This window comes from Tachypleus tridentatus, chromosome 10, assembly GCF_004210375.1.
Source record: "Tachypleus tridentatus isolate NWPU-2018 chromosome 10, ASM421037v1, whole genome shotgun sequence".
Lineage (NCBI taxonomy): Eukaryota > Metazoa > Arthropoda > Merostomata > Xiphosura > Limulidae > Tachypleus > Tachypleus tridentatus.
Window position 1 is genome coordinate 135292012 of NC_134834.1, and position 25660 is coordinate 135317671.

Genomic DNA, 25660 nt, shown 5'->3' on the forward strand with positions numbered 1-25660 from the left:
TTAGACACTGTTCAAGCAAATGAAGATTGTTATCTTGACAGAAAAATGATTTATCAAATGAATCAGATCTAATGCTACAGAAGATAGTGACAATGAACTGGTCTGCATTTGTAGTACACCACAAAATAAGTTCAGGCTGGTTAGCACTGTATGTTTTTAAGAGTGGGTCTGGTGCTTATGAGATTTTTTACTGATACATTACCAGTGAAATTGACCCTATTGTGTAACTGATTGCAAGCTCTGAAAATGGACTGTTCCAAAGCTAAAAAATTTAAATGCCTAAACCAAATTATTGCTAGATGCTTAGAGAATACTTAATAAAGTAACTCATTCTAATTATGTATACACAAAATGCGTTAAAACAACTTCAAGTCTACTAAAAATTCTCTATTTCCATGTCATTGTTCAATTCCTGTTTTATCACACTTTATTTATAGATCACATTTTGCTTGTATCTTGTTTCTTTTATCACATTTTTGGTCTACATCAACATTATTTTACTTTTCAACACTTCAAGCCTACCACCTCTTCATAAGGATTTTCTGTTCATAGTGTGAGACATTCAAAGCTTTTCCAGATGCCTTAAGGTGATTCAGTCATAAGCAACATTTATTGTACACTCTAATCAAGTCATCCACTCCACATACCTGAATTAATAATTTTTATGCCTGACTAGTAAATATTAACCAAGTGTCTTAAAATGAACTTCATTACTGTAAAAATAAAAACCAATTCTGTGAGAAAAGTGGCCTGTAAGATTTAAAATTAAAATGACTGTCAGGGATTAGATTGGACTGAATGGCTTTTTCTACATAAACAAAATTGAATAGCAGTCCATCCCTGAGACTTACCAATTGATTTCAAGACAAAATCAGTGACATTCTTATTCATTTACTTTGAAAATGTTATCATTAACCAGAATACATTTTGTACAATCTAATAATGTCCTGGCTGTTCCAGAGTTCACTAAAAACTCAATGTCTCATCCATGTATTGCTATCAGCACATACTACATGACACTCAGTGTATGGTTTTCCAAGTCAGCCATCATGAAGTTGTGTGGGATTCAATGGCTGCTCTTATCTAGGATGACAAACCAGATACAATTCAGGCCCTGCTTGTTTAAACAAGTTGGAGTCATACCCCATCACTGACCTTCCTATATTTATTTTGCATCTGTTTGAAAGGTACTTGTGTTTTTTGGCTATTATCTGGCAAGAGAATTCAACTACTTGTGAAAACTAGCAACCAGTAAGCCACAAATGAAATGGGCTTCTTCTTATATTTTTGGGAGTTTGCTTTGGCTGCATTTGAGGCACAGGCATGGGAACTTGAGCAGGGAAGCTCAGTTGTCCCATAGGGAACTATACCAGCAATTATGTAATGCTTAATATAATGCAACTTATAAGCTGGTGTAGAAAATTTTGTCATGTCTCAGAGGCTATTGTGGACCCTGGAAGCTACTTCACAGCTTGATCTGCAGTTGCAGTTATAACTGTTGCTGGTTTTGTTCTCTACTTCACTGCATATTTCGACTTGACAACTTCCAACCACATTGTTCTCATACCCATGTGGTGTCAAATGGGTTTGAATATGTTGATGACTGTTTTATCATAATTTTTGGAAGACATGCCTGGGAATGTCTTTTCATTCACCTTCTCAAATGTTTGCATAGATGGCCAAGTTTTCATGGAGTGCTGTCATACTAGTATGAACTAGGACCTACTGACTGCTCTACTCTCGTTAGCATAACTGACAATTATGTTCCAAGTTGCTGGATTTTTCCTTGTCAAAGTGCTTTAAGACATCAAGTGCAAGGACCATTTAGATTCAGCATTATATGCTGTACTGCCTGGCCTTAAGTTCATCCAACCATTCCAATAACAACTTTTTAAAAATACTTGAGAAAATGGGCCACTTCTCTAACTATCCACATGAACTCTAGTTGGTTTACTTATTTTAACTAATTTCTTTATTTAAATAGTGCTGACAAGTTCCTGGTACTAGCTTTTCTACCACTTTGTAGATGAGAGGCTGAATACATTTGGAAAATGTTTTCTTCCAGACATCCTTGCTTACATACATCCTTACAGATTTAAGAATCTCAGTATTTGGGATAATATGCATAGGAAATCTGAATGTGTACTTTTTCTTAAGCAAAGTTATATATGAGTAATCTGCAAATTTGTTGGAGAAGTAAAGGATTACATTTAATTTGTTGTTGACATTTTGATGAGTGAATAGTGACTTGAATGGTTTTGTTTTCTTGCTTTTCATATGTTCATATTTAAAACATTGAGGCCTTACTTAAGAGTATTGTATATATTTTGGTCTCCTAATTATATGAAGAATAATAGTATTAAAAAGAGTTCTGAAACAGACTGTTAGTTTGATATCTTGTTTAAAAATTTAGCTTTGTTAAGATATTTGCAAATGTTTCAACATTCTCCACATGCATGTTTGGTTTATTACTTCAAGACAGGGTTAATCTGAAACCTAGCTTCAAATACCCAAAGTATTTGCATTTCAGTGCAAGTTATTCAGGAAGGTTGTTTTTTATTTAGATAAAAGATTTATTTTATTTTAATCAAAGGTAAAGTTTAAGATATAATCTTATATGTAGAGATCTAGGCATTCTTTGATTTGCTGCACCTCTGTTTAGCAAACCACAGAAATATAGTAAGGCCTTTTATAATGATGCAGTATAGTTAATTTAGGTGTATGAATAATATCATGACATTGCACCTAATTTATCATTTGGAATTACACAATGAATGAACTGTTTTATGATAATGTTACAGATTTTACTTAGGTTAACAAATTGTGAGTTAAAAAGGACATAAAAAACATAAATATTATATGCTGCATATAATAAACTTATAATTCACACCAACAGTATGTTTGGTATGCTGCATAGTTGACTGTCATTCAGGATGGCTATAATCTTTACTTCAAGTTCCTCTGTACGTATATATTTCATAACTCCCTCACTTTTTTTTTTTTTTTCTTTCAGACTAGTTATGGTCTCCATCCCAGCTTCACATATCATGGACACACTGCATCTGTCCGTAGTTTGGCTTCTTGCGCTAAATATTTAGCATCTGGGAGTGCAGATGAGACCATTAGATTGTTTAATATGAAAACTCATCAAGAAGTTGGAAAGCTTATTCAACATGATGGTAAGTTCCTCAGGAAACTGTTTGGTACAACTCATTATCCCAAGATATTCAACATACTGAGAATAACAATAATGTAAATTTATCTCTGGATTTTTCTAGATATTGTTTTCTTTCTAGTGTGTCTCATTGAACTTTTCACTATTTACCTTTGACTCATACACTTTACTGGTCTGTGTGTAATGTTATTTGTATTTGTTTTAGTTTCTTGAAGTTTAATATATTTTTTAACCACACACTGTGTAAACTGTTATTAACCTGCTCTTTTTTATCTTACTATACATTTTGTTTAACATTTTTTTCTATTTTTCCCAGTAAGAACTTTTTCTATACAGTTTTTTTTTCTTTTCTAAAGCTTGTAGACATTATCATTTTTATGTTGCATAATTTAAAATGGTTACAAATTTGCAGTTCTTGTTATGATGTTTTTAGGTACAGTTAATTGTCTTGAGTTTCTGGATAGTTCTCATCTGATTAGTGGAAGTGAAGATGGAACAATCTGTGTTTGGACAACAAGCAACTGGCAGTGTGTAAAGACCTTGAGAGGGCATAAGTGAGTTTGTTTTGCTGTATATACATTGTAACTATAAGAACAGTTAATGGTAGAATGTAAGTATTAAACTGGAAAGACTCGATATTTCTATGAAAACAAGGAAAGATTCAGTGTGGATGCATTACAGGAACCAGTCTATGGTATTAACAGACGTATTTCATATTTGCTATTTCTTTATAATACTTTCATTAAAGTCCAAGGAAGTTATTTCTTATAGGTTCATTTAATTCCATATTTTAATGTGAGGGTTATTGTTAATGGTAATTAATTTTGTTTCATTACAGCACTTTATTTCTTATAAAGAGGAAGTGATGGCCATTTAAATGAGTTCACAATATTAGAAATCAGGATGTTTAGTTGTCATATCTGTGTATTGAGTGTGTGTGAATTTTTTCCAGAGATGGGGTCATCAGTCTGTCAGCTCACCCTACGGGAAAGCTGTTGCTGAGTGTAGCAAAGGACAAAACCTTGAGAACATGGAACCTCATTAAAGGCAGATCAGCCTATGTTACAAACATAAAAGCAGGTTATTGAAACTACTTTGTCATTTTATGATACAAAACAAAATGTTTGGCATAAAAAACATAAATTACTGATTTCATTATTAAATGTACGTAGGTCATATTAAATCATTTTAAGTTCTTGATGCAGTGTTTTAATACTTAATAACTCAACCATACACATCTTTACTCTGATTATCACATTTAACCTTATTTCCAAAACATACTTATCTCTAATGCCACTTATTGCTATTACTTATCCACCAGGATTTCAGTTTTTTCCATCTAGACATTGGTCTGATTTTTCATGCTTGCTCCAGTTTTTTATACCCCACTCAGTTGTCCTTGGTAGTATTTGTCATGTCATACTCTCCACCTGTGTCAGTGCACCCTCTACTCTGGTACTGTATACAAGCATCTCATTTTAATAATTTTGTCAATTTGTCTCAACAAAATGTTAAGGTACAAGTTTCTCTACAGAAATACTGCAATAGTTAACGTTCCTAGTTGTGATTTTTGCATCACCTGGTGGCTTTCTGTATAACTTATATTTATTTATTTAAAGAAAAATATGGCACACTGTTTTTAGGCATGAATTTACAGGTTACTGTTTCCAGCACAGACTAATCAGCCATCTCATATTCCAGTTTTGTTATCCAGCATTTCTCAAATGTTGGGGGCTCACTATCAGTTGAAGCTGTCTATGATCTGATTCACTGTGAGATGGAGACATATTTTGGTTGGGGGTGTCTCTCCAAGGAGTTTTGAGGTTACTTTTGTCAATGATCCAGGAGAGTCAGGAAAGAGCTTGGACTTGAACTTTTATGGCACCTTCATTTATTAGGTCAGCTTCTCACGAGGCCAAGTTGGTTCAGTCAATTCCTGCTCCATTTCTTCAGTTAGTCAGTTGGGTTTGTGAGATTTTGGGGCTTTCTACAGTTACCTTTTAATCTACTCCTTCTGTGATGGCTGAAATGCCTGAGAGTGATTACTTAATTTTTTCTCCATCACCTGATATTGTTGGAAGATTTATTGCTTAATTATATGATGGGATAGCTATGCCTTGTCTTCCACATTTGTCTGAACAGCATACTTTGACTTATCACTGCCAGGAGGATGTATATTTTAACTCTCAAGCACTCGATCTTTTTTGGAAACTTGGAGTTTCAGATTGAACCCTGTGATCACTTTAAACAGATCACAATTTTTTTTAGATTTGGTTAACCCTCACTACTGTTCTGAGATATTCATATTTTCGAAATTTTGTTAGAAGCATATGACAGTCCTCCACATCAATTTGAGGACAAATTGGGTCCTTTGCTCACTTCTACCTTGGTAAAATTGTCAGCTTCTGCTCTTAATGGTTTCATGGCTTGTATATTGTTGGAATTTATTGAGTAGAGACATCTAGTTAGAAGGAGTTTATCTACCTGCTGTACCCCTCTGTAAGTTATATGAGGCTCATTTTCTTCACCTCTTGATGTTTACAGGCTTTCCAGAAGCATTGGAATTATGAATTGATGTTGCTCATTTGCAATCTTCCTTCTTGTCATGTGTCCTGAACCCTGGCTTCTGCTCCTCAATCTGCTGGTGATCAGAATAGATTATATTCTTATCTTCAAGGTTCCTCCACTCGAAAAGACTGTCACAAATGACATTAGTGACTAACCTACGTGGGTGGAGTGTGTAGGAGTGAGATTACAACATTTTTTGGACAACTTGAATTCCTTCACCACAGATTCATGGGTACTTAATTTCTTGGTGTTAGGAGTGGTTTTTCAGTTCATTTTTTTCCCAACCAATAGTGTCTCTACACCCAACAGATCTTCATTACAAGGTTATCAGAGAGCTAATGGTTATGAGGGAAATAGTGCTTCATTTCTTGGTGCTAGGAGTGGTTTTTCAGTTTATTTTTTTACCTACATTATCTTCCCAACCAATAGTGTTTCTACACCCAACGGATCTTCATTACAAGGTTATCAGAGAGCTAATGGTTATGAGGGTAATAGTGAGTTGATTTGGTTCTTTTGGGATTTTATTCCCTTTTATTTGTTGTGCTCTAGAAGGTAGGAAATTGGCAGCCATTCGTCAATCTTTTTTATCTCAGTCACTTCTTAGATCTACAGGTACCCAATGGAATCCTTTTTAAACTACTTTGATATTTTTCAAGAGGTCCATGAATGACCAGATTTGATGTTGCTGATGCATATCTTCATATTCCCATAGCAAAGTGATCCAGCTGCTATCAATGTTTCATACACAAGGGTCAGGTTCTGCAGTTCAGGGCTCTGCCCTTAAGCCCAGCATCTACATCATGTGTTTTCTGCAGGGTTGTACAAGCTTTTTCTAGTCACCTTCATTCTTTGGGCCTGTGCATAAACCATTACATGGACAGCTGGTTACTTCTGGCACCTTCTCATCAGTTGACAGAACAATATACCCCAACCAGAACCAAGAAATCCATCATCTTGCCCACTCAATATATTGTTTATCAGGGTGTTGTTTTAAACATGTTCTTAAGCTGGGCTCAGCCTACTCTCACCTGGTTCCATCCGATTACTATGCAGATAGTCTCACTCTTTTGTGGATATGGGCATCCCTTGAATCTTTGATTCCTTTGAGACAAACACATGTGGTCCCTTCAGTAATTGCTTTGTGACCAATAGGTTATAAACCACGATCCACTTAATCCTCAAGTCTTTTTAATAAGGAACAGCATCTCAGATCTTGAGTGGGGGTTGGATCACACCAACTCTACCATTAGTGCTCCTGTGCTGTCCCCTCATCCCAAAATTCAGCTTTTCACAGATACTTCAATTCTTCCTTCCACATCAGTATTTTAAAACCTTTTGCTGTCCAACAAACAATCTATTGAAGGGTTAAAATTATCATAATTCATTCTGACAATTCCACAGTAGTCTCTTACATTTCTCATCAAGGGAGTATTTGTTCTCGAAACATTTGTTTTAAAACTTTGGATAATCTTAACTGAGCTCACCTCCTCAGTGTGAATTCTTGTACATGGTGAGGGGACCTCCCAGGGAAGGTTCTGTTTTTTCAGGTTACCTCCTCTGGGATCCAAACATCCACCCACGTGTTTGCCGTACGTGGCGACTTGTGAAGGGGAGGAGAGGATCCTGGTGGTTGAGGGGTTTAACCTTAACACACCACTTTGGCCTTGAATTCCTGTAGATAGGCAGCCTTTGGGTGGCCCCCCCTTGGGTAAATCAGCTGGTCCACTTGGACTAGAGTCAACCAAGTGCTAGTGTTGGAAGTTCTCAATGGGTGTTGTGGACATTGTGTCTGATGGTGGTGTTTGGGTATAGTGCTCATGAAGTTCTGGTGTTGCTGCAGTGTCCCTGCTTGACATTGTAGTGTATCCCCTCGTAGGGCTCTATGGTGGGTGGTGTCAGTGGGCACCGAAATTTTCTTTTTTCCTATGGATCCTCCTAATAAGAATTTAAATAAAATAGTGAAAAAACAGCCAACAGGTAAATGACCACGTCTTGAAGACTCTGATCAGCAAGCTTCAACGTCTGTACCACCAGTTGTACCTCATTTTCTCATCCTACATTCTCTTTCAGAAAAACCTTTAGGGCAAATGTTCCCCTTTTTTATTCAGAAGGGACTGGAGGGACTTGCTGGCTCTCCAAAGTGAGTAAAGAAGCTTCAATCTGGAGATATATTGGTTGAAACATCCACATCTCAACACAGTGAACTCTTGTTGAATTCAAAGGCAATTGGGGATGTGCCTATTGAGGTTACCCCTGATGCTACCTTGAATTCATCACAAGGAGTTGTTGTTGACAGGGATTTGAAGAAAGTTCCCGAGTCAGAGATGCTCACTGGTTTCTCCACTCAAGGAGTTTCTGCAGTGAGGCGCACCTCCACTTGCAAAGATGGAGTTACACTGCCAACAAATATCCTTGTTTTGACATTTACATCACCACGTACACCTGCCACCATCAAGGCAAGTTATATAAATTGTAGGGTACGGCCGTACATTCCAAACCCTTTCCGATATTTCCAATGTCAGAGGTTTGGCCACTCTAAGACGTCATGTCATGATTTCCTGACATGTGCTCATTATAGTGGCAAGGACCACAATGCCTATGAGTGTGAAACGGACCTACATTGTGGCAACTGCAATGGTTCTCACCCTACCTACTTTTGTTTTTGCCCTAAATGGTTTGAGTAAAAAGAGGTGCAGCATTTGAAAACGACTCGTAACATTACTTATCCTGAGGTTCGGAAATTGCTGTCCACTGCTTCATCTCGGACATATGCTGCTGCACTTCATTCCACAACTACAGTGGGAGTGAAGACAGATCTTTCTCTGCCTCCAAGAGAATCGTTCTCAAAACAAATGAAAAGCCTTTTGACCTCCATGGTTAAAAAAGTTGACGAATCAACTTCTACACCCATTTATGTTCCTTCCATACATTCCAACAAACCCCAAGATCCACATCCTTTGGTTCCAGGTACAGGCATTTCTTCAGATACATCTTTTTCTCCCACCCCAAGATGCAAAACAATCATTCGTTCGCACCCTCAGTCACTGGAATCCCCTTCCAATAACAAAGACCTGCCCAGTCGACCCATGGCAGGATCTGTGGAGGTTGTTAGACTTCTCCCGAATAAGGACAGTAAGGAAAAAAGATGTGGTGGTAAACAAAAGGGTTCTCCAGCCACTTTGCCTATGCATCATTAAAAATGGCCACCTTGATACAATGGAATTGTCGAGATTTATGTTCTAATCTGGATGACATCAAAACACTTATTGTTTCATACCATCCTTATGTCTTTTCTTACAAGAAACATTTCTGAAACCTGCCGATACAGTCACCTTTGGGCAGTTTTCTCTGTACAGAAATGACAGGCTGCGTGATCGACGAGTACATGGAGAGGTGGCACTGTTGGTTGATCAGCATGTGTCCACCCTGTCTTTGTCACTCAACACACCCTTGGAGGCTGTAGCAATCTGTGTATCCTTGGGTCATACCATCACTGTTTGTTCTCTCTACCTGTCACCTGGAGAGACATATAACCAATCAGACCTTGATTCTCTCGTTGAACAGTTGCCGTCTCCCTTTCTAATCCTGGGGGACTTTAATGGACATCATCCCCTCTGGGTAGGTGCTGTTATTGATTGGAGAGGTCGCTCTGTAGAGGGTATGCTGATCACAACCTTTCTCTTTTCAATACTGGTTCTTCCACTTATTTCCATGCACCTAGTCAGTGCTTTACCGTTATTGATCTCTCGGTTTGCTCCCCTTCATTATTCTCCCATTTTTCATGGAGGGCTGACAATAATCCACTAGGCAGTGATCATTTTCCTATACTTTTGAAAGAGATTGGCCGTGGTCAATGCCACCCTACCTGTGTGCTCCGGTGGAAGCTGGATCAGGCAGACTGGTCCACTTTCACTGCACTCGCAGAACTTGATCCTGCCATCGTCTGTCAGCCATCAGTAGATGTCTATGTGGCAGCAGTAACTGAGTGTATTATACAAGCAGCTGCTCAGTGTATTCCTAAAAGCTTGACACATTTTCCACTATATCCTTGTCTGTGGTGTAATCCTGCCTGCCACATGGCACAGAAGGCTTAAAAACAGGCCTGGAATACTTTCTGTAGATATCCCACATTTTCAAACTTTCCAGCAGGCCCGTGCACATGCTAGGTGGGTAAGATGTCAAAGCTAGAAGGAATCTTGGATTAAGTTCACAACTAGTATGTCTTGTACCACCAGTTCCAAGGTCATATGGGACAGAATTCGAAAAGGTCAGTGAGCACTACAATTCTCTCCCCCTCTCGATCTTACTCTCTGATAGCCAAGAGGTAGCTGATGTCCGGAGCATCGCCAGTACTCTAGGTAAAAGCTTTTGCCAGGTTTCTAGCACTTTTGCTTGTTCCTCCACCTTCTTTGCCATCAAGACTTGGGCAGAGCGTTCATCTCTTTTCTTTCGAACTGACTGTCTCTTAGACTATAATCGTCCCTTTACACTGGTGGATCTGAAAATGGCCTTTCATCGGCCTGGCAGTACATCTGTTGGACCAGATGATATACACTATGACATGCTGTGCCATCTATCTCCTGCTTCTCTTGATATTCTTCTAATTGTTTTTAACCGGATCTGGCAGGAGAATGTTTTTTCTAAGCCTGGGAAAGATCCCAAGATTTCTTCAAACTACCATCCAATTGCTTTGACGAGCTGTCTCTGTAAAACCTCAGAGAAGATGGTTAATGCTTGTCTTTTTTGGTTCCTTGAATCAAACAACCTCCTCTCACCCACCCAGTGTGGGTTCCGACGACATCACTCCACCATGGATCACCTGATTTGACTTGAAACGTCAATCAGAGAAGCCTTTCTCAAACAATAACATCTTGTATCAATATTCTTTGACATTGAGAAGGCTTATGACACAACATGGAGGTATGGCATTTTGCGAGATCTCCACATATATGGTTTATGTGGCCATTTACCCTTGTTTATTAAAAAAATTTTAACAGACAGGAGATTCCAAGTTTGTGTGGGTTCGACACATTTCCGTTCTTTTCTACAGGAACTTGGGGTCCCTCAGGGTTATGTTTTGAGTGTCACACTTTTCAGTATAAAGTTTTTAATGCCATCATTGAACAACTCCCTCCCGCTGTTGCAAACGGGCTCAATGTCAACGACTTTCACATCTTGTGTGAGTCATCAAACATGAGATATATTAAACAGCAACTACAAACTTGCCTCGATCGTGTATTGAAGTGGACCACAGCGAACGGCTTTAATTTTTTCTCTCTAAAATCGTTTGCATGCACTTTTGCTACCAATGGGGTATTCACTCTGATCCTGAACTCCGTATCAGTGAAGTTTTGCTGCCTGTGGTCTCTGAGACCAAGTTCTTGAGGCTTATCTTTGACCTAAGCTGACCTTTATACCACACATCAAGCAGCTACGGGTCAAATGCACAAGAGCACTGAACATCCTCCATGTCCTCTGTCTTTTATTTTCTTTCGAACAATCTTTCCATTCCAATTTATATGGATGGTTCCAAATCAGGTGACTCTGTGGGCTCTGCCATGGTTTGTTGCAGTACGGTGGTTGCATGCAGAATCCCCTCTGCAGCTTCTGTGTTCACTGCTGAACTGTATGCCATTTCTCTTGCCCTGGATCATATTGAAGCTAAGCAGTATTTCATCTGCACCATTTATACTGACTCGCTTATTTCTCTACTGGCCCTGGAATCACTTCACATTGGTTCGCACCCTGTTCTCGCTGATATTCAAAACCAACTGGCTCATTTCTCATTAACATCTACTGTTGTCCAGTTTTTCTGGATATCAGGCCACGTTGGTATTCTTGGGAACGAGCTTGCAGACACAGCAGCTAAATCTGTCTGCTCTGGCACTATCACCACTGTGCCTATTCCATATATGGACTATGGTCCTGTATTCAAGGCGTGGCTCCATGCCAGCTGGCAGTCGACTTGGAGTGAGCAACGCAAAAACAAGCTTTTTCAAATAAAACCCCATATTGGACTTTGGCTGTCTTGCTTCTGTAAGGATCAGAAGGAGAAAGTTGTTCTGACTAGACTATGCATTGGTCACAGTTTTTAACTCATTGTTTTTTTTCATCTGGAACTGATGCACCAATGTGTAGTTTGTGTAGTACCCAGATCACTATAAGCCACATTTTACTTTCTTGCCGTCGTTACGACTCTCAATGATGGCACCATTTTAAACATGTTCTGTCCCAAGGTTTGTTCATAACATTAGACAGTGTTATTGGTGAAGGTGACAATGTCCACCTTGATAAAGTTTTTAGTTTTTTAATGGCCATTAATCTTTTTAATGTCATTTAAGTGTTTTATATTTCTTCATTAAATCTTTTTTATTGTGGGTTCCTTTTAAGAGTCACAATCTCTCTAGTTTGATTTGAAATTAGAAAATGGCTGTAACATTAAATAACTTGACACCAAGACTGGAAAGGCCAACTTCAGGTGACTAACATTGCTGTTTTAACTACCCGTTAGTCGTCCTGGTGAGTTATTATTACAATTTTGCTGCATGTCTTTTAACACTTTCATTACTTTACCTTTTGATAATGGCTGTAATGACACATGATTTAGAACCAGGACTGGGAAGGCCATCTTCAGGTGACTGACAGTGGTTCTTGTACTTACCTGTTAGTCTTCCTGGCAGGCTATGATAATTATCATTATGCTACAGAATGTCCTTTATAACTTTTCTTTCTGTAGTTGTAGACATTGTAGACTGGATGTCAACATAGGTTTTATGCCATTTATGTTTTTAATTGCTGTTTTGTTTTACCTTCATTTCCTTTTATGAATTTTACTACATTTACCTTACTTTTACCTTTTTACCAGATGCTTGGCAAATTATTATTACAATTTTGCTACATGTCTTTTAAAACTTTTATTTTGTTACCTTTTGATAATGGCCGTAATGACACATAACCCAAAACCAGGACTGGAAAGCCCAACTTCAGGTGACTGACGGTGGCTCTTGTACTTACCTGTTAGTCTTCCTGGTGGGTTCAGATAATTACTTTTATGCTGTGGAAAGTCTTTTACAACTTCTTTTACTCTGGTTTCTTTCTTAACATTGTAGACCAGATGTCAACATTGGTTTTATGCTATTTATGTTTTTCAGTGCTGTTTTATTTCACCTTCATTCCATTTTATGAATTGTACTACATTTACTTTTACCTTTTACTGGACATTTAGAGCAGATAGCCTAGCTGCTTTGTTCCATAAAACACTAAATCAACCAACCAACCAATTGAGCTCACTCCCATTATATCAGCTTCCTGGCTTGTCATGATCCAGGGATGATGAATTTCATAGCAGGTCACTTGTCTTGACCCAACAGAATTTTCTTGACCGAATGAATGCTCCATCGTGAGGTTTATCACTGAACTTGCTATCAGTTCAGGGCTTTGAAACATTCACCTCTCATTGGAACTATCAACTACAGACAGTGTGGTCTGTGGTACCTCATCCCCAGACTTTGACGATAGATGCATTAAGTCAAGATTGGAAGGCATTGCACCTCTATTCTTTTCTCCCAGTTCACTTGTTGCTTAGAACTCTGGCTGTTATCCAGTCCACTACTTACTGAGTACTGTTGTTAACCCCAGTTTGGCTGGCCTAAACATGTTTTTGTCTTCTACAGTATCTTCAAGAGTGTACATCCCTGCTACTTCCCCTTTGGCAATCTCTTTTGAGACAGCCCTGATCCAACATTTTACATCCAGACATTTGCCAGCTCAAACCTTATGAATGAAATTTATGTGCTTCTTTGCACGGCATCATGATTTAACTTCTAAAGATGTCTTTTATTTGTCATTTCTGTGAAATGAAAATGACACAATGGTGTCTCATGAAGAAATTGAACCCACTTAACCCAAGTGTGCCTATGCCCACCATATCTCATTTTTAACCTAACTTTTTGACAGAGGTCTAGCTTTGTTTACTGTTGCTTTATATAAGATGGCTTTCTCAACTACTTTTGGATATTCTAAACATCAGAAAGTAGTTGAATCCCCAGTGCTGTCTGGCCTTCTTCAGTTGTCATACAGCCTTTACCATTACTCATCTGGAATATTAAGGTGGTATTACATGCTTTGTCTTGACATCTAATCGAGCCTTTAACCTCATGTACCATGTATCACTTTTTCCTTAAAGTGTATTTTTTTATTGTTGCTGGTATGTGGATCTCATAGGTTATGGTTGTTTGCACTACATATGCACATGACTCTTTATCACTCCACTTATGTTCTGTTATACCCTGATAGTTCTTTTTCTCATAAGACTTTGGCAGCCAGGGAACAGGATAAATACTTTTCACCAGTTCAGTTGCCAACTATTTCTTACATCTACAACTGATCTGGACCCAGATTATTTATTTCCTGTTAGAACCGTGAGGTGTTATATGGCTTGCACTAACTCCTTTGATACTGTGAGAAATTAACTCTCTTCATTGAGATCCTTCAGTTTCTCAAGATTTCATCCCCCCATTGCTTTCATGAAGTGGCTTTGCAAATTGGTTCATATTGCTTATTCTGGACTATCTCTACAGGTGAAGAAACTTCTGCAAGTCATATCTTGCTAGGTTCTCCACATTTCTTTACATTTAGTTGCCCAATTGAATTGCCCACTGGAGGATATCATGTGAGCTTCTCCAAATATTCCTCTCTTACATTATTTACACAGTTTGGAAGCTTCTTCTTTTGAGGGTTTTTGCTTACCTGTGTGGCCACTTTGACCACATCTAGATTATTAGGAGTTTTTTTGTTTTTTTTTCTCGTCTCTTTTCTTTCCAGGGTTCCTTATCTCTGTTTTTACTGGATCTCACTTTGTGGCAAGCGTTACCTATGCAGGTGTGCTTTTATCTATCCAGTTCCACACTTGCAACCAATTACTACCATTTGCAACAGGCCCTGTAGAAATAAGGTGTTCCATAAGACTGTCTAGAAGCTCACTACACATTATTACCATTTTCTCCTGGACCACCACTTGTGGACTGTCAAGAGTAAAGCTAAAGGGGATCTTGCCCATCCATTATGATAGTTATATTGGATAAATTGAGATCAATTTGCTTTTAATAGTTTAGGGAACTTGGTTCACTTATTGCACTGTTTCCAAAGCACTTTTCCTCAGGGCTTCCCAATGTACATTACTCCTCAGATTCTACTAGTAGAGCTGGGGCAACTTTACTATACACATTTTTCAGTCACTGGATTGATGTACAAGAGTGTGTGAGTAACTTTCTCTACTTTTGGAGAAGAGAGTGAAGTGGGAGGCCTTCCTTCGTGGGTCCCTGGATGTTTTTCCAGGTGTCTGTAGTAGTGGTACTAGCCTATGCAGGAGCCTACTTGTAATAATGGTTCAGATTTGATGCTTGGCTATCTGGTTTGGATGTGCATGGCCTTTCTTTTGATTGATATTGGTTTAGTATATTGTTCATGGAAGGAGATCCACTGTCTCTTTGTAATTCCAAATGCAAAGTGGTCCCATCCTGGATATTTGGTTGAGCACAGTCTTCTATGTCCTCTCCGTAAGTCTATGGGCAAGTGGAAGGTTGTTTTCCTATTCAGTTAGGGAGTGAAAATGAATGTTCATAATTCTGGAAAGGATAATTTCTTTTCATTTTGGTCAAGTGAAGCATAGACAATCACTTCATTCTGGGCTTAAAGTGTTATCTTTCAGGCTTCTTCAGGTGGAAAAGTTTGACCTCTTCAGGTTGCTTACTTTCTTGCCGCAATTCTAGTGGTTTGGAATGCATCACTCTGTGGCTGCAGATCTAGTAAAAGGTATATCTATGTATAACATTGTGGTCCAGTTGTCCCAGCCACAAATGTGGGATATCGGAAACAAAATCCCTTAATTCCAACCCTGAGTTGTGGAACCTTGGCTGTCTGGTTGGGACTAGCCTATATTTATGATTACTCATGTACTATTCCACCCTTAATAAAGGCACTAAGTTGAGAATGAAGAGTATATTTGCTTTGGATGTAGTGTAACTCCCCCATTTGTGTATTATGCTCATCTTGGTACATCCTTGATCTATGCAGATGCTTTCTGTATGGATACTGGCTTCTCTGTCATATTAGTGTGGGATCCTAGCTATAAGAGGCAGCAGAGATAATTATGTTTTGGATTTTCCTGAATTGAAAATATATTTCCAATAATACCTACTTCCTTTCCCACTATCCCACTCTTTCTTGGCATTCAAGTAATAATTATAAGTGTTAGTGGAGATAAGTGTTATTGGAGGTACATTTTCAGTTTAGGAAAATGTTAACTTTTGTGACATTAAAGTATAAAGGCTTTTTGTGTTGATGTTGAATTAAGCTTAAAGTTTTATATTCTGGAGATTTTTTTGGAAAAATTAGTTTGTGGGTAGACACTTTGTTTGTATCAGTGTCCAAAATTATTCATAATTTTTTTGGTGTTAATTCACCATAAAGTACAATTAGTATGTATTTTTTTGTGATAGAACATGAAAATAGTAAAGGTTTTCTTCTAGATGTGAAGGTGTTAGATAAAGCTAGATGCTTTGAGTAACTTCTGTTTCATTAAACTCCTGATATGTGACATAAACCATACAGTAAGTGTACTAGTAACAGGAAGAGTTTTGGTATCTGTAAATTACAAACAATGTTTTTTATCAGTTACAAGAGAGGATCTTAATAATATTTCTTCTGTGAAACTTTGGGGGGGGCAGATATTGTGATTGATCTGAATCATGTGGATATTAATATGTTAAGTAGGAAGACTGAATTTTTAAAATGAAGCATGGGAAACAGTTTTCTCCAAGTGTTTTAAAGGAGGTCAAAGATCAGATAGGTAGTCTCTTAAGTAAATAGACAACCTGAAGATTGGAAGGTTGCTAATGCTACATCTGTTTTTGTTCAAGTGCCACAAAGAATATTAATTAAACTAATCATAGTTGTAGGGATGGCTATAGACTAATTGGATTACAGGGTGGTTAGGTGAGAGTTATCAATGGAATTCATTCAAACTGGACCCTTGTTACTAGTGTGGTTCAGGCAGTGAGTGTAATAGGAATAAGCAGACTAAGCAGCTGCTTAGAGCCCTGAGCAGCTTAAATGACCTGGGCTGATTGGGATTCTTTTATTATTATTTTAATCAGAGTTTTGTCTTTTTACCAGCTCTACCTGTTACTAATTGAAAAAGAAAAAATTGCTTTTAGTGAATGCTCTCCAAGAACAAGTTACTCAGTGATAGGTGGAGGTTTAAAAATTGCAGCAACAGAACTCTTTCTCTCAAACAAATGTGTGATGTGAATGCACTGATTGGTTGCTAAGTGTATTACATGCACTGTACTTAGTGCAGTATTTGGAAAAGATACTGGTAGAGCAGTGTGATGATGTGTGATTAGAAATGTTTTTTTGTGTTTTTTTTTAAACAAGTGCAATAATGTTTGTTGTGTTAGTATGTGCTATTAGTATTTTTTTTACAGAGGGATGAAGGAGCCTGTAAATAATTCTGCTTAGTGCTTTATTGGACTAGTACTGCTCTTTGCTTCAGAAATTGTTACTGTAGCTATTGTTTTGCTGATGACATTAAACTGTTGAATATTACAAATTGAATATTACAATATTGAAGATGGTGAGATATGACATGGATTAATTGATAGATAAAATGAAGAAAAGGATATTGGCATTGTGATATTAATTACAAATTAATTAAGCCTCACTTAGAGTATTGTGTTAATTAACCCTATAAATATATGCTGGGTGGAATCCAAAAGTATCCATGAAAGTAATTGTACTGTAATTTTTGATAATGTATACAAATTTTTACAAACCTTTGCAGGTTGTTGGTAAGCAGTACAAGGCTTTCATACTCAAAATATCAGGTTCTAAAATTAAGATATTTTATTAAAGATTTGCTTGTGAATTTTTTCTTTCAGAATGTTGACTATCTTATGTGCAAAGTAATTTTAAGGTTAAAAATGCTTTTCTTTATTTGTAAGATTGTAAAATTTCTTTTGCATAATTTCTATATCCTTTTGGATAATCATCAGATGTTTTTTGATTAAAACAATATGTTTAATCTGTTATTTTATCAGTGCTAACTCTATATGGTGTTGGTTGATTGGACTAACTTTGTGACTATTGTAAAAATTAGGGAATAAATCTAAATTCTTTTTTTTGTACTAGATTAACTGCAAATTGTAACAGGAAACCACAAATGTTTTTGCTAAATTGCTTCAATGTCATAACAGTATATATCAATTTATTAATTTTTGTTTTATTGACCTCTGAACCATGTCTGACTAAAATATCCTGTCACAAGTTTAAAATTACATGGTGCACGTGCAGTTCACTTTATTCTATCAAATAGCATAACACAAGTTTTTATTATTTTTTTCTCATTATCATTATCTAAAAAGTTTCTATTTTTATTATTTTAGTTACTTTTATAATAATAAATAGTGAAAACAAATGAAAAATAAAAACCTAGTAATTAAATATCAAACATTGTTATTTTCAGTAAAGTTTTTTATTTTATTTTTTATTTCTTTACTGTAACGTTATACTTGATTCTCCAGGTTATGGATAAGTCATCAAAGTATGAAGAAAATAAAGGTTGCAAATGCAGAAATACAATGTAAGGTACTGTTAGTACTGATCACAAAATTTCAAAGTACTTATGGTCAGAGTTAACATTTCTCACCTTTTTACAGTTATTTCCTGTAATTATTCTATTCCTAGCAGATGGCTTAGAAATTGGAAGAAAAAAAATGAATAATGCTTTGTTGTTTTAAATACAGACAGCAAAGTTCCAAAGTAAATCTCCTCAGAGTTTTCCAGATCTTTTTTACACATATTTCCTGTGTCTATTCTACTGTTAACAGCTAAAGTCGAAACCTGCTAAGTATAAAACAACGAATCAGTATTTCTATTTAGGTGTTGTCATATTTTGACACAATCAATATCAAAGAATCTTGTGTGGTGCAATTTCCAGAACTTATTGACAGTATAATTGTTGCAATGACAATTATCTAAACTATTATAAAATGTTTATGTTATGGTAATGTAGAAAGTTTTGCCCAATTCAATAAGTGGAAGTATCCTACTGAAACTATTAAATTCATGACTTCGAGAATACAGTGGAATAGAATTTTCTGGCTTCTTTACAGTGCAGTGTAAAATACTTTATAAAAGTGAGAGAAAATATTTATAATATGGCTCTGAACAAAGTTGTATCCAATTGAATAAACTTGGGTGGTTTGGATTTAGTGGTTGTATAGGTGATTATGAACATCCATCTTCTATTTTATCATGCTTACACAATAACCAATAAATGCATAGCTTACAATATTTTGTAAGGTACAGTGAGGTTTTGGGTACCATACATTACGTGTGTGTGTGTATTAAGGGGGTTCTTAGCTACATGAGGTTAAGATTTTTTTTAATGTTTTACTATTATTTTTTATATTGAGGTAAAACTTCTGCATGTGAAATATATTTTTAATACATCAAGTTTTAGGGGTTGCACAGTGACTTTAAAGTTTTGATAAATATTGGAGTTCAGAATTCTTTCATAATAATAAACAGGAAAACTTCTGGGGGACTAAAAACTCAAACACTCGTGTCCCCTTCCCCAAAGAGGGAGTATTATCCACTCACAGGTGGGAGTATCGTGGTTGCCAGCCATTCATTGTTGCCCAATAAGCATTGATGTCCTGGAATTAGGAAATTTCCTGCAATGTTCTTTCACAATTTGAAGCAGATATTGGGTTTGCTGTTCATCCTTTTTCAGAAGACAGTTGTACTCTTCAATGAGAGTAACTCCATGCTCTGCATGATCATTTGTGACAGTGAGGCTGTTGACAACCTTGAGAGCCTTCCAATCATCCTCTCTAGCTGGCCAAGTGTCTGGATCCTGGTCTAGGAAGTCTGTGAACAGATAAAGCTTTTCCAAGAAGGACAGAGACCCTCTAGTCACAAGATCAGAGATCTCAAGCTGCTCAGTAGCTGCTGGATTGACTGTCTGTCACTTAGGAACATCTTCTGTTCCTTTACATTCCCTTGTTGCCCTTGCCATAAACTTTTTTGTATAAGAGGACTCAGATGGATAAAAAAAACAAGGCATCATTTCCTCTAACAGATATCAGAGGTGTGTTAACTTGTCTAGAACAGCTTTTGATATAGCTGTGTTGACAGTGGTGTAGGGATAGCGAGCCTTCAGAAAATTCAGGTCATTGTTTGGTGCTGATGTAGACAAGAGAAGTTTCAATCTGTGTCTGCAAGGACCCACATTTGCTGAAGACCATTCTTCTCCATTTATCAGTTTAAACTGATCATGAGAAAGCTAGATCTTGAGTGAGTATATTACCTTGGATATCCACCCAGCATGCGTGGGACCAGGTACCATAAAGTGGATGTCCTATGAAGAAATGACTCCCATGAAGATCAGTAAGAGCTCTATGAATTCTCAGTAGCCATCACAAAAGTTATTTTGCTCTGTCAGTGACTTTTCAGTTCAAGCCACTAGCTCTGGGTCATTGATGAGATTAGCTATCTTCTTGTCATCAGCTGCAGTTGCATATGAATTTCTTTCAATAAACTCACACTGGTCTTGAATCAAATCAAAGCATCTGGTCCTTTTATAGTACTTACGAGTGTGGTAAAAGCTCTCTCAGCAAGAAGCTCCAAAATATAAACATAAAAACACGTGCACCTAACTTTCACCCAGTATTAGTAGCAGCTGTAGTGTCAAATGAAAATCCTATAACCTTTTCCTTCAAACCCCATTTATTAAGAACTGCTATTACAGCCTTGGCTTGTTCTAATCCTGTCTCATTAGCTAACTTAGCAACTTCCAGCAGCTGGGAGACCCCATTGCCAGTAACAACAATTGGAAGGCAGTCAATATGTTCCTTGGTTGTCAAGTTCCTGAGGAGTTTTTCATTCCAGTGGACAATCAAAGGCACATCATCTTGAAACTGAGCTTTCAGGGTTTCTGTGAGCATTTTCTGGTGATTCTGACATGTGTGCTGGATGGAGGGAGTGGTTGATTTAGAATTTTGAATTAGAACTAAAAAGTTTTTCTTGTAATTTGTACTTGTTGCTGATAAGTACAAATAACTATCCTACTAATATCTTAATTCAACCCAGTAACATACATCAATAACAAACATGAACAGACTGTCCTGTTTTGAAGTAGGTCTAACTTGGAGTATGTTACAAAATCAGTGTTTATCAAGGTTACCCAAGAAAGTAGAGCTCATTCATGGGCATTTCATTGAAGATAACTGTTTGTCATATAAATTAACTCAGAATTACACATTGATAGATATTTTCTCTGAACAATAATATTCATTTTACAGATTGGAGAATGAATTTTAAAAAAATAGTTCCATTTGTAGTTTGTGCAACTGACATGTATAAGAACTATCACGTATGGTATTACTTAATAGTAGGAATTGTGATAAAACAAATGGCAGTCATACAAAGTCACCTTTAAAATGTTGAACATCAACAATGACTTTCACAGTATTGACTAAGCAAAACCAAACCATATTGTACATATAAAGCCACCTAAATCACTAAATGCATGTATGAAACAAATCAAAATTTCACTATTTCAATGAATTTTCATCTATAGAAGCATGTGACTTTTCCAGACAAGTGTACCAAAAAAATTATGTACCTTACTGCTCCGATTCTTTCACAGAATTTTTCTATCTGGGATCCCAGTGATTCCTCTCATGTTCTGAAAAGGATATTGGTGTGTGTGTGTGTGTGTAAATCAATGTCCTGCTTTGAGGAAAGTTTAGATTTGTGGGTAGGTTGGTAGAGATTCTGATGAGTAATTAAATTAAATTGAGTATACAAGCACCTCATGTTTGACACTAAGTAGAAATGTAGCTAATAAAAGGAAAAACTATATATAATAATTTTTTATAAAGACAGGTATCAATATATACGTGACGTATGTTTTAATATTACAAAAAGTATTAAAAAACAAAATTAGAAACTACAAAAAACTGTCTTCTAATATTAAAACTTTCTAAAACTAAATTAACTATTATTAGGTTACATATATATCAATCCCTACTTATCTTTATGAAATTAAAATGTTTTTATTATACTTGTGTAATTAACTTTGCAATGTGTAAAGTAAAATCCTATTTGATAATTTAATGTTTATTATATTCTTAATAAAAATTAACTTTTATTATTGAGCAGACTGCTTCTGTAATTACTGATCTTATAATCACTAGTGTTTTTTTTCATTTATTTTTAATATCTTAAAAAGATATTTTATGACATTAGTTATGGTAACAAAGAAGTGGTATAGAATGTTTTGTAAAGTTTTTCAAAATTATTTGCTTTTAATTCCATGTGTATCACTACACTACCAAAAACACTCTTGAAATGCCATTGCTGATTTTATTTCAACTTTCAGTGGGAGAGTTTGTTCTGTGGTCACCAGATGGGTCCAGGTTTTTGGTTTCTCTAAAGAACAGAATTGATGTGTACAATTTAAAGGTATGTGTGAATAGAGGTTATGTAACAGTAGACATATAAAGCATATCTGATATTTTCAAAATTGAATTTACTAACTGTGAAATGAATAGAGTAGAATAGTAGTAACAATTTCCAATTAGATGTGAATTATATAATTTATATATTTTGAAGAAATGCATGAAGAGGTTTCAAGAAAAAGTTTGAATTCACAATGTATTTCTGAAAAATGATTGGTATTCATTGTAGTTTCGATATCATTTTATTCTCAGACAGCAGGTATTGTTCATTCCATAAACTTTGGAAGACAAGCAAGTTGTGCATCATTTGTGAATGTAAGTCATTAAACTCTTTTTAATAAAAATACTTATTATTTTGTGAATTGAATGATTTGTGTGTTGAGTTAATTGACTGACCATTGTAGTTTGAAACTGATTACTCAAGTGCTGATTACATTTTTATTAGTTACTTAAAAATTTGATAGTCAGATTTTTATATCCTAATGTGTTTGGATCATGGATGTAATATTCTTAAAATTAATTCTCTATGTAACCCAACTTAAGTATTAGAGATAGAATAATGTAATACTATCAAAAGAAGCTTTTAATGTTGAATAATTTATTTTACATGCTTGCACTAGTATCATGCTTCACCATAGAATGTCAGCCTTCACGTCGAGATTAAAATCATGTTACCCTCTTTAAGTATTTGTAAAATTAAAAATAATTTTTGTTGTTATATTTCAGTCACTTCATAAACTAAAAGCAGGTAATTTGTAACCTAAGTTAAATATTTTAAAGGTCATTTATTAGAATAAATCCTTTTCAGTAAAATCTGAACTATTGGCTTGCTGTGTCATTAAGGTGAATATAGGATTGCAAGAATAATCTCTTCTCAAATAAATAGATATTTTCCTTCAGTGCTGCCCTCTATATGTAAAACACTTTCACATGCTACACACCTTGAGCTTCCACACATCGTACAATTGACTGCATGCAAATCATCAAGTGAAATCTTTCACCAGTAAGAGTGTGACACATTTTTCTCACTGCATATGACTCCCTCTGTTTCATTACACAGAACCATCACTTCTTGTTTGGCAATACTTGTCATCCTTTCACTCTTCAATGAGACTCTGACTGGGTAGATACCTTTTTGTGTGTGTATATCTATATAAGTAACATGCCCCTGAAAAATCAGAGGTGTATATATGTATGTGTGTGTATATATATATATATATACCTCTTATTTTTCAGGGGCATGCCATGTTTTTCTATATGGATCCCACTTTGTGGCAAATGGTGCCTGTTTACATGTTTTTAAACTATTCAAATTCACACCTTGATGTCTTAACAATTTTAATTTCTATGGCCACTAGATGCATACTGCTGAGATATGTTGTTCCACAAGAATCTGCCCATCCCTGCCATGCCTTAGATTGAATAAATCGGGTGTGGTCTGCTTTTGAAAATAGAGTTTTTGTGGATTCTCATTGCACTGTCTCAGGTGTTGTTGTTCCTCAGAACTCTCCACCACAACTTCACTCCCTGTTTACTTCCAGTATAGCATGGAAGTCATTTTCACTTTCCAATTTGAAGCAGCTGGGGTGGTGAACCATGAAGGCATCTTCCTGGGTGTGATAATGATAAACCTATTCAGTTGAGAATAGGGTGGTGGTGATGGTGTTCTGCTGATGTAGATGATGAAATGTCTTTCACTTTATATAATTGGAATGAGCTGTCAAAATTGCAGTTCATCCCTTTTATTGGGATATCTCATCTTACCCTCACATGAAGGTTGGTTCCTATTATCTGTGTTTTGGATTTAGAATTGAACCAATTAATATAATTCTTCACAAATATATTACAAAAGTCTCTATTTCCTCACTCAAATATACTCGTATTACTCCATACTTGTTGTGGGTCATGATGATGGTACTTATACATTGCTGCAATTCTTTCATTTACACTATCCCTAGATGATTTTATTATACCAGGGATGTTATTGTGCTAGGAGCAGTTCCTGTCAGTTTGGTTTTGAGTGAGATGGTTTACATTACAAAGACTTTTTTTTTACCAAATGTTGGGTTCCTAGATGAGTCAGTTAATTTCTCACATTACTCTCATGTGTCCCATTCACAGAATGGGAGAAACAAAATCTGTTTGATGTGATGACTTTGGGTTAGAGGGTATGCTGGGTGTTGGATTGCAGTTGACTTGCTGTGTATGGTCTGTCATGTCCTAGCTGCTATACACCTTGAGGCAGATCTTTTTATTCTCACCCACATTACTGTACTGTAGGGGATTGAGACTACAATATTCTGAAGTTTTGATCCCTATCCAAGCTTTGTTATCTCCTTCTTGGATGTGCTTCTCCCAGTTTCTACCCTTCTCCTCAACACCTCATTCCACACTTGGCAAAGAGTATACCTGCTACACAAATGGTGTGATCTTCCATGTATAATCCACTACTATGAGGACTTGCTCTTATAGGGAGTCCTTTGGATGACTTTGTAGGATGTTTCTTTTTTTCCCTGGCATTAATCCATTCATTTATTCAATGTGGTATTGTAGCTATGCAGATGAGGAGAGATAATGTATTGTATCATAAGTTATAATTTTTCTATACTGTAAAATATATTTCTGATAAGTACTTATTTCTACTCACATTTCTTACCCTTCCCTACTGAAAACTGGTGCTTTCATTTACTGCCAAAACTCAAAGTGATAGTTTGGTAGAATTGAATAGAGAGAACTATGTGCATCTGGAGACTGTATTGTATTCTTTTGGGTGGAGGTTTGCATGTGAGATGCATTTGAATCATTTGATTGTTAGTATGTGATAGCTCAAGGCTTTTTACATGTGGAAACTTTTTTTTGCAAATAGAGGTCAGCACTGACAAAAAAAACTGTTGATGTGAGTGAGATAAGTATCTATCAGAAATATAGAAAAATTAAAACTTCAGTAAAACTTGGTATCTTGGTAGTACCCCAGTACCAATAAAGTAAAATGTATTACTTGAAAATTGAGGTAAATAAAACAATTCATGACAACAAATTAGTTACATGACTTTATGTGAATCTCAGGACCATGTGGTGGTAGTTGGTGGTAAATCTAATAAGTTGGAGCTGCACGATATCACTAAGAAATGTGTACTACAGATGTTTGAAGCTCATAAAAACAGGTGAGTGTAATTACAATTATCTATTCATATCAAAACTTTTAATGTGGTTTATGGCTGAGTATACCTTTTAGAGTTACGCTATCATCAAATGAAGAAAAACAAAAACATGAATTACAGTTATGAAGTAGGTGGTTTACAACTGAGAATACCATAAGTTGTAAGTTATACTCAGCAAAGCAAAAGTAATTAAAATATAAAAATCATGTAAAGCTTTTTGGTAAAATGTA

At 36.2% G+C, this 25660-nt stretch overlaps 1 protein-coding gene across 3 annotated transcripts in view; it reads left to right on the forward strand.

Annotated features, from left to right (window-relative positions):
* The window catches only part of LOC143230385 (p21-activated protein kinase-interacting protein 1-like), a 37346-nt gene that overhangs the window by 3099 nt on the left and 8587 nt on the right, over window positions 1-25660 (forward strand). For all 3 annotated transcript variants that reach the window (XR_013016426.1, XM_076463881.1, XM_076463880.1), the window contains exons 2-7: window positions 3014-3179; window positions 3609-3729; window positions 4128-4255; window positions 22191-22273; window positions 22522-22584; window positions 25336-25433. Coding sequence is in view for 2 of the 3 variants with exons in the window: in XM_076463881.1 (XP_076319996.1) it covers window positions 3014-3179; window positions 3609-3729; window positions 4128-4255; window positions 22191-22273; window positions 22522-22584; window positions 25336-25433 (659 nt within the window). In the remaining variant the exon portion in view is untranslated. The remainder of the gene's footprint in view (window positions 1-3013; window positions 3180-3608; window positions 3730-4127; window positions 4256-22190; window positions 22274-22521; window positions 22585-25335; window positions 25434-25660) is intronic.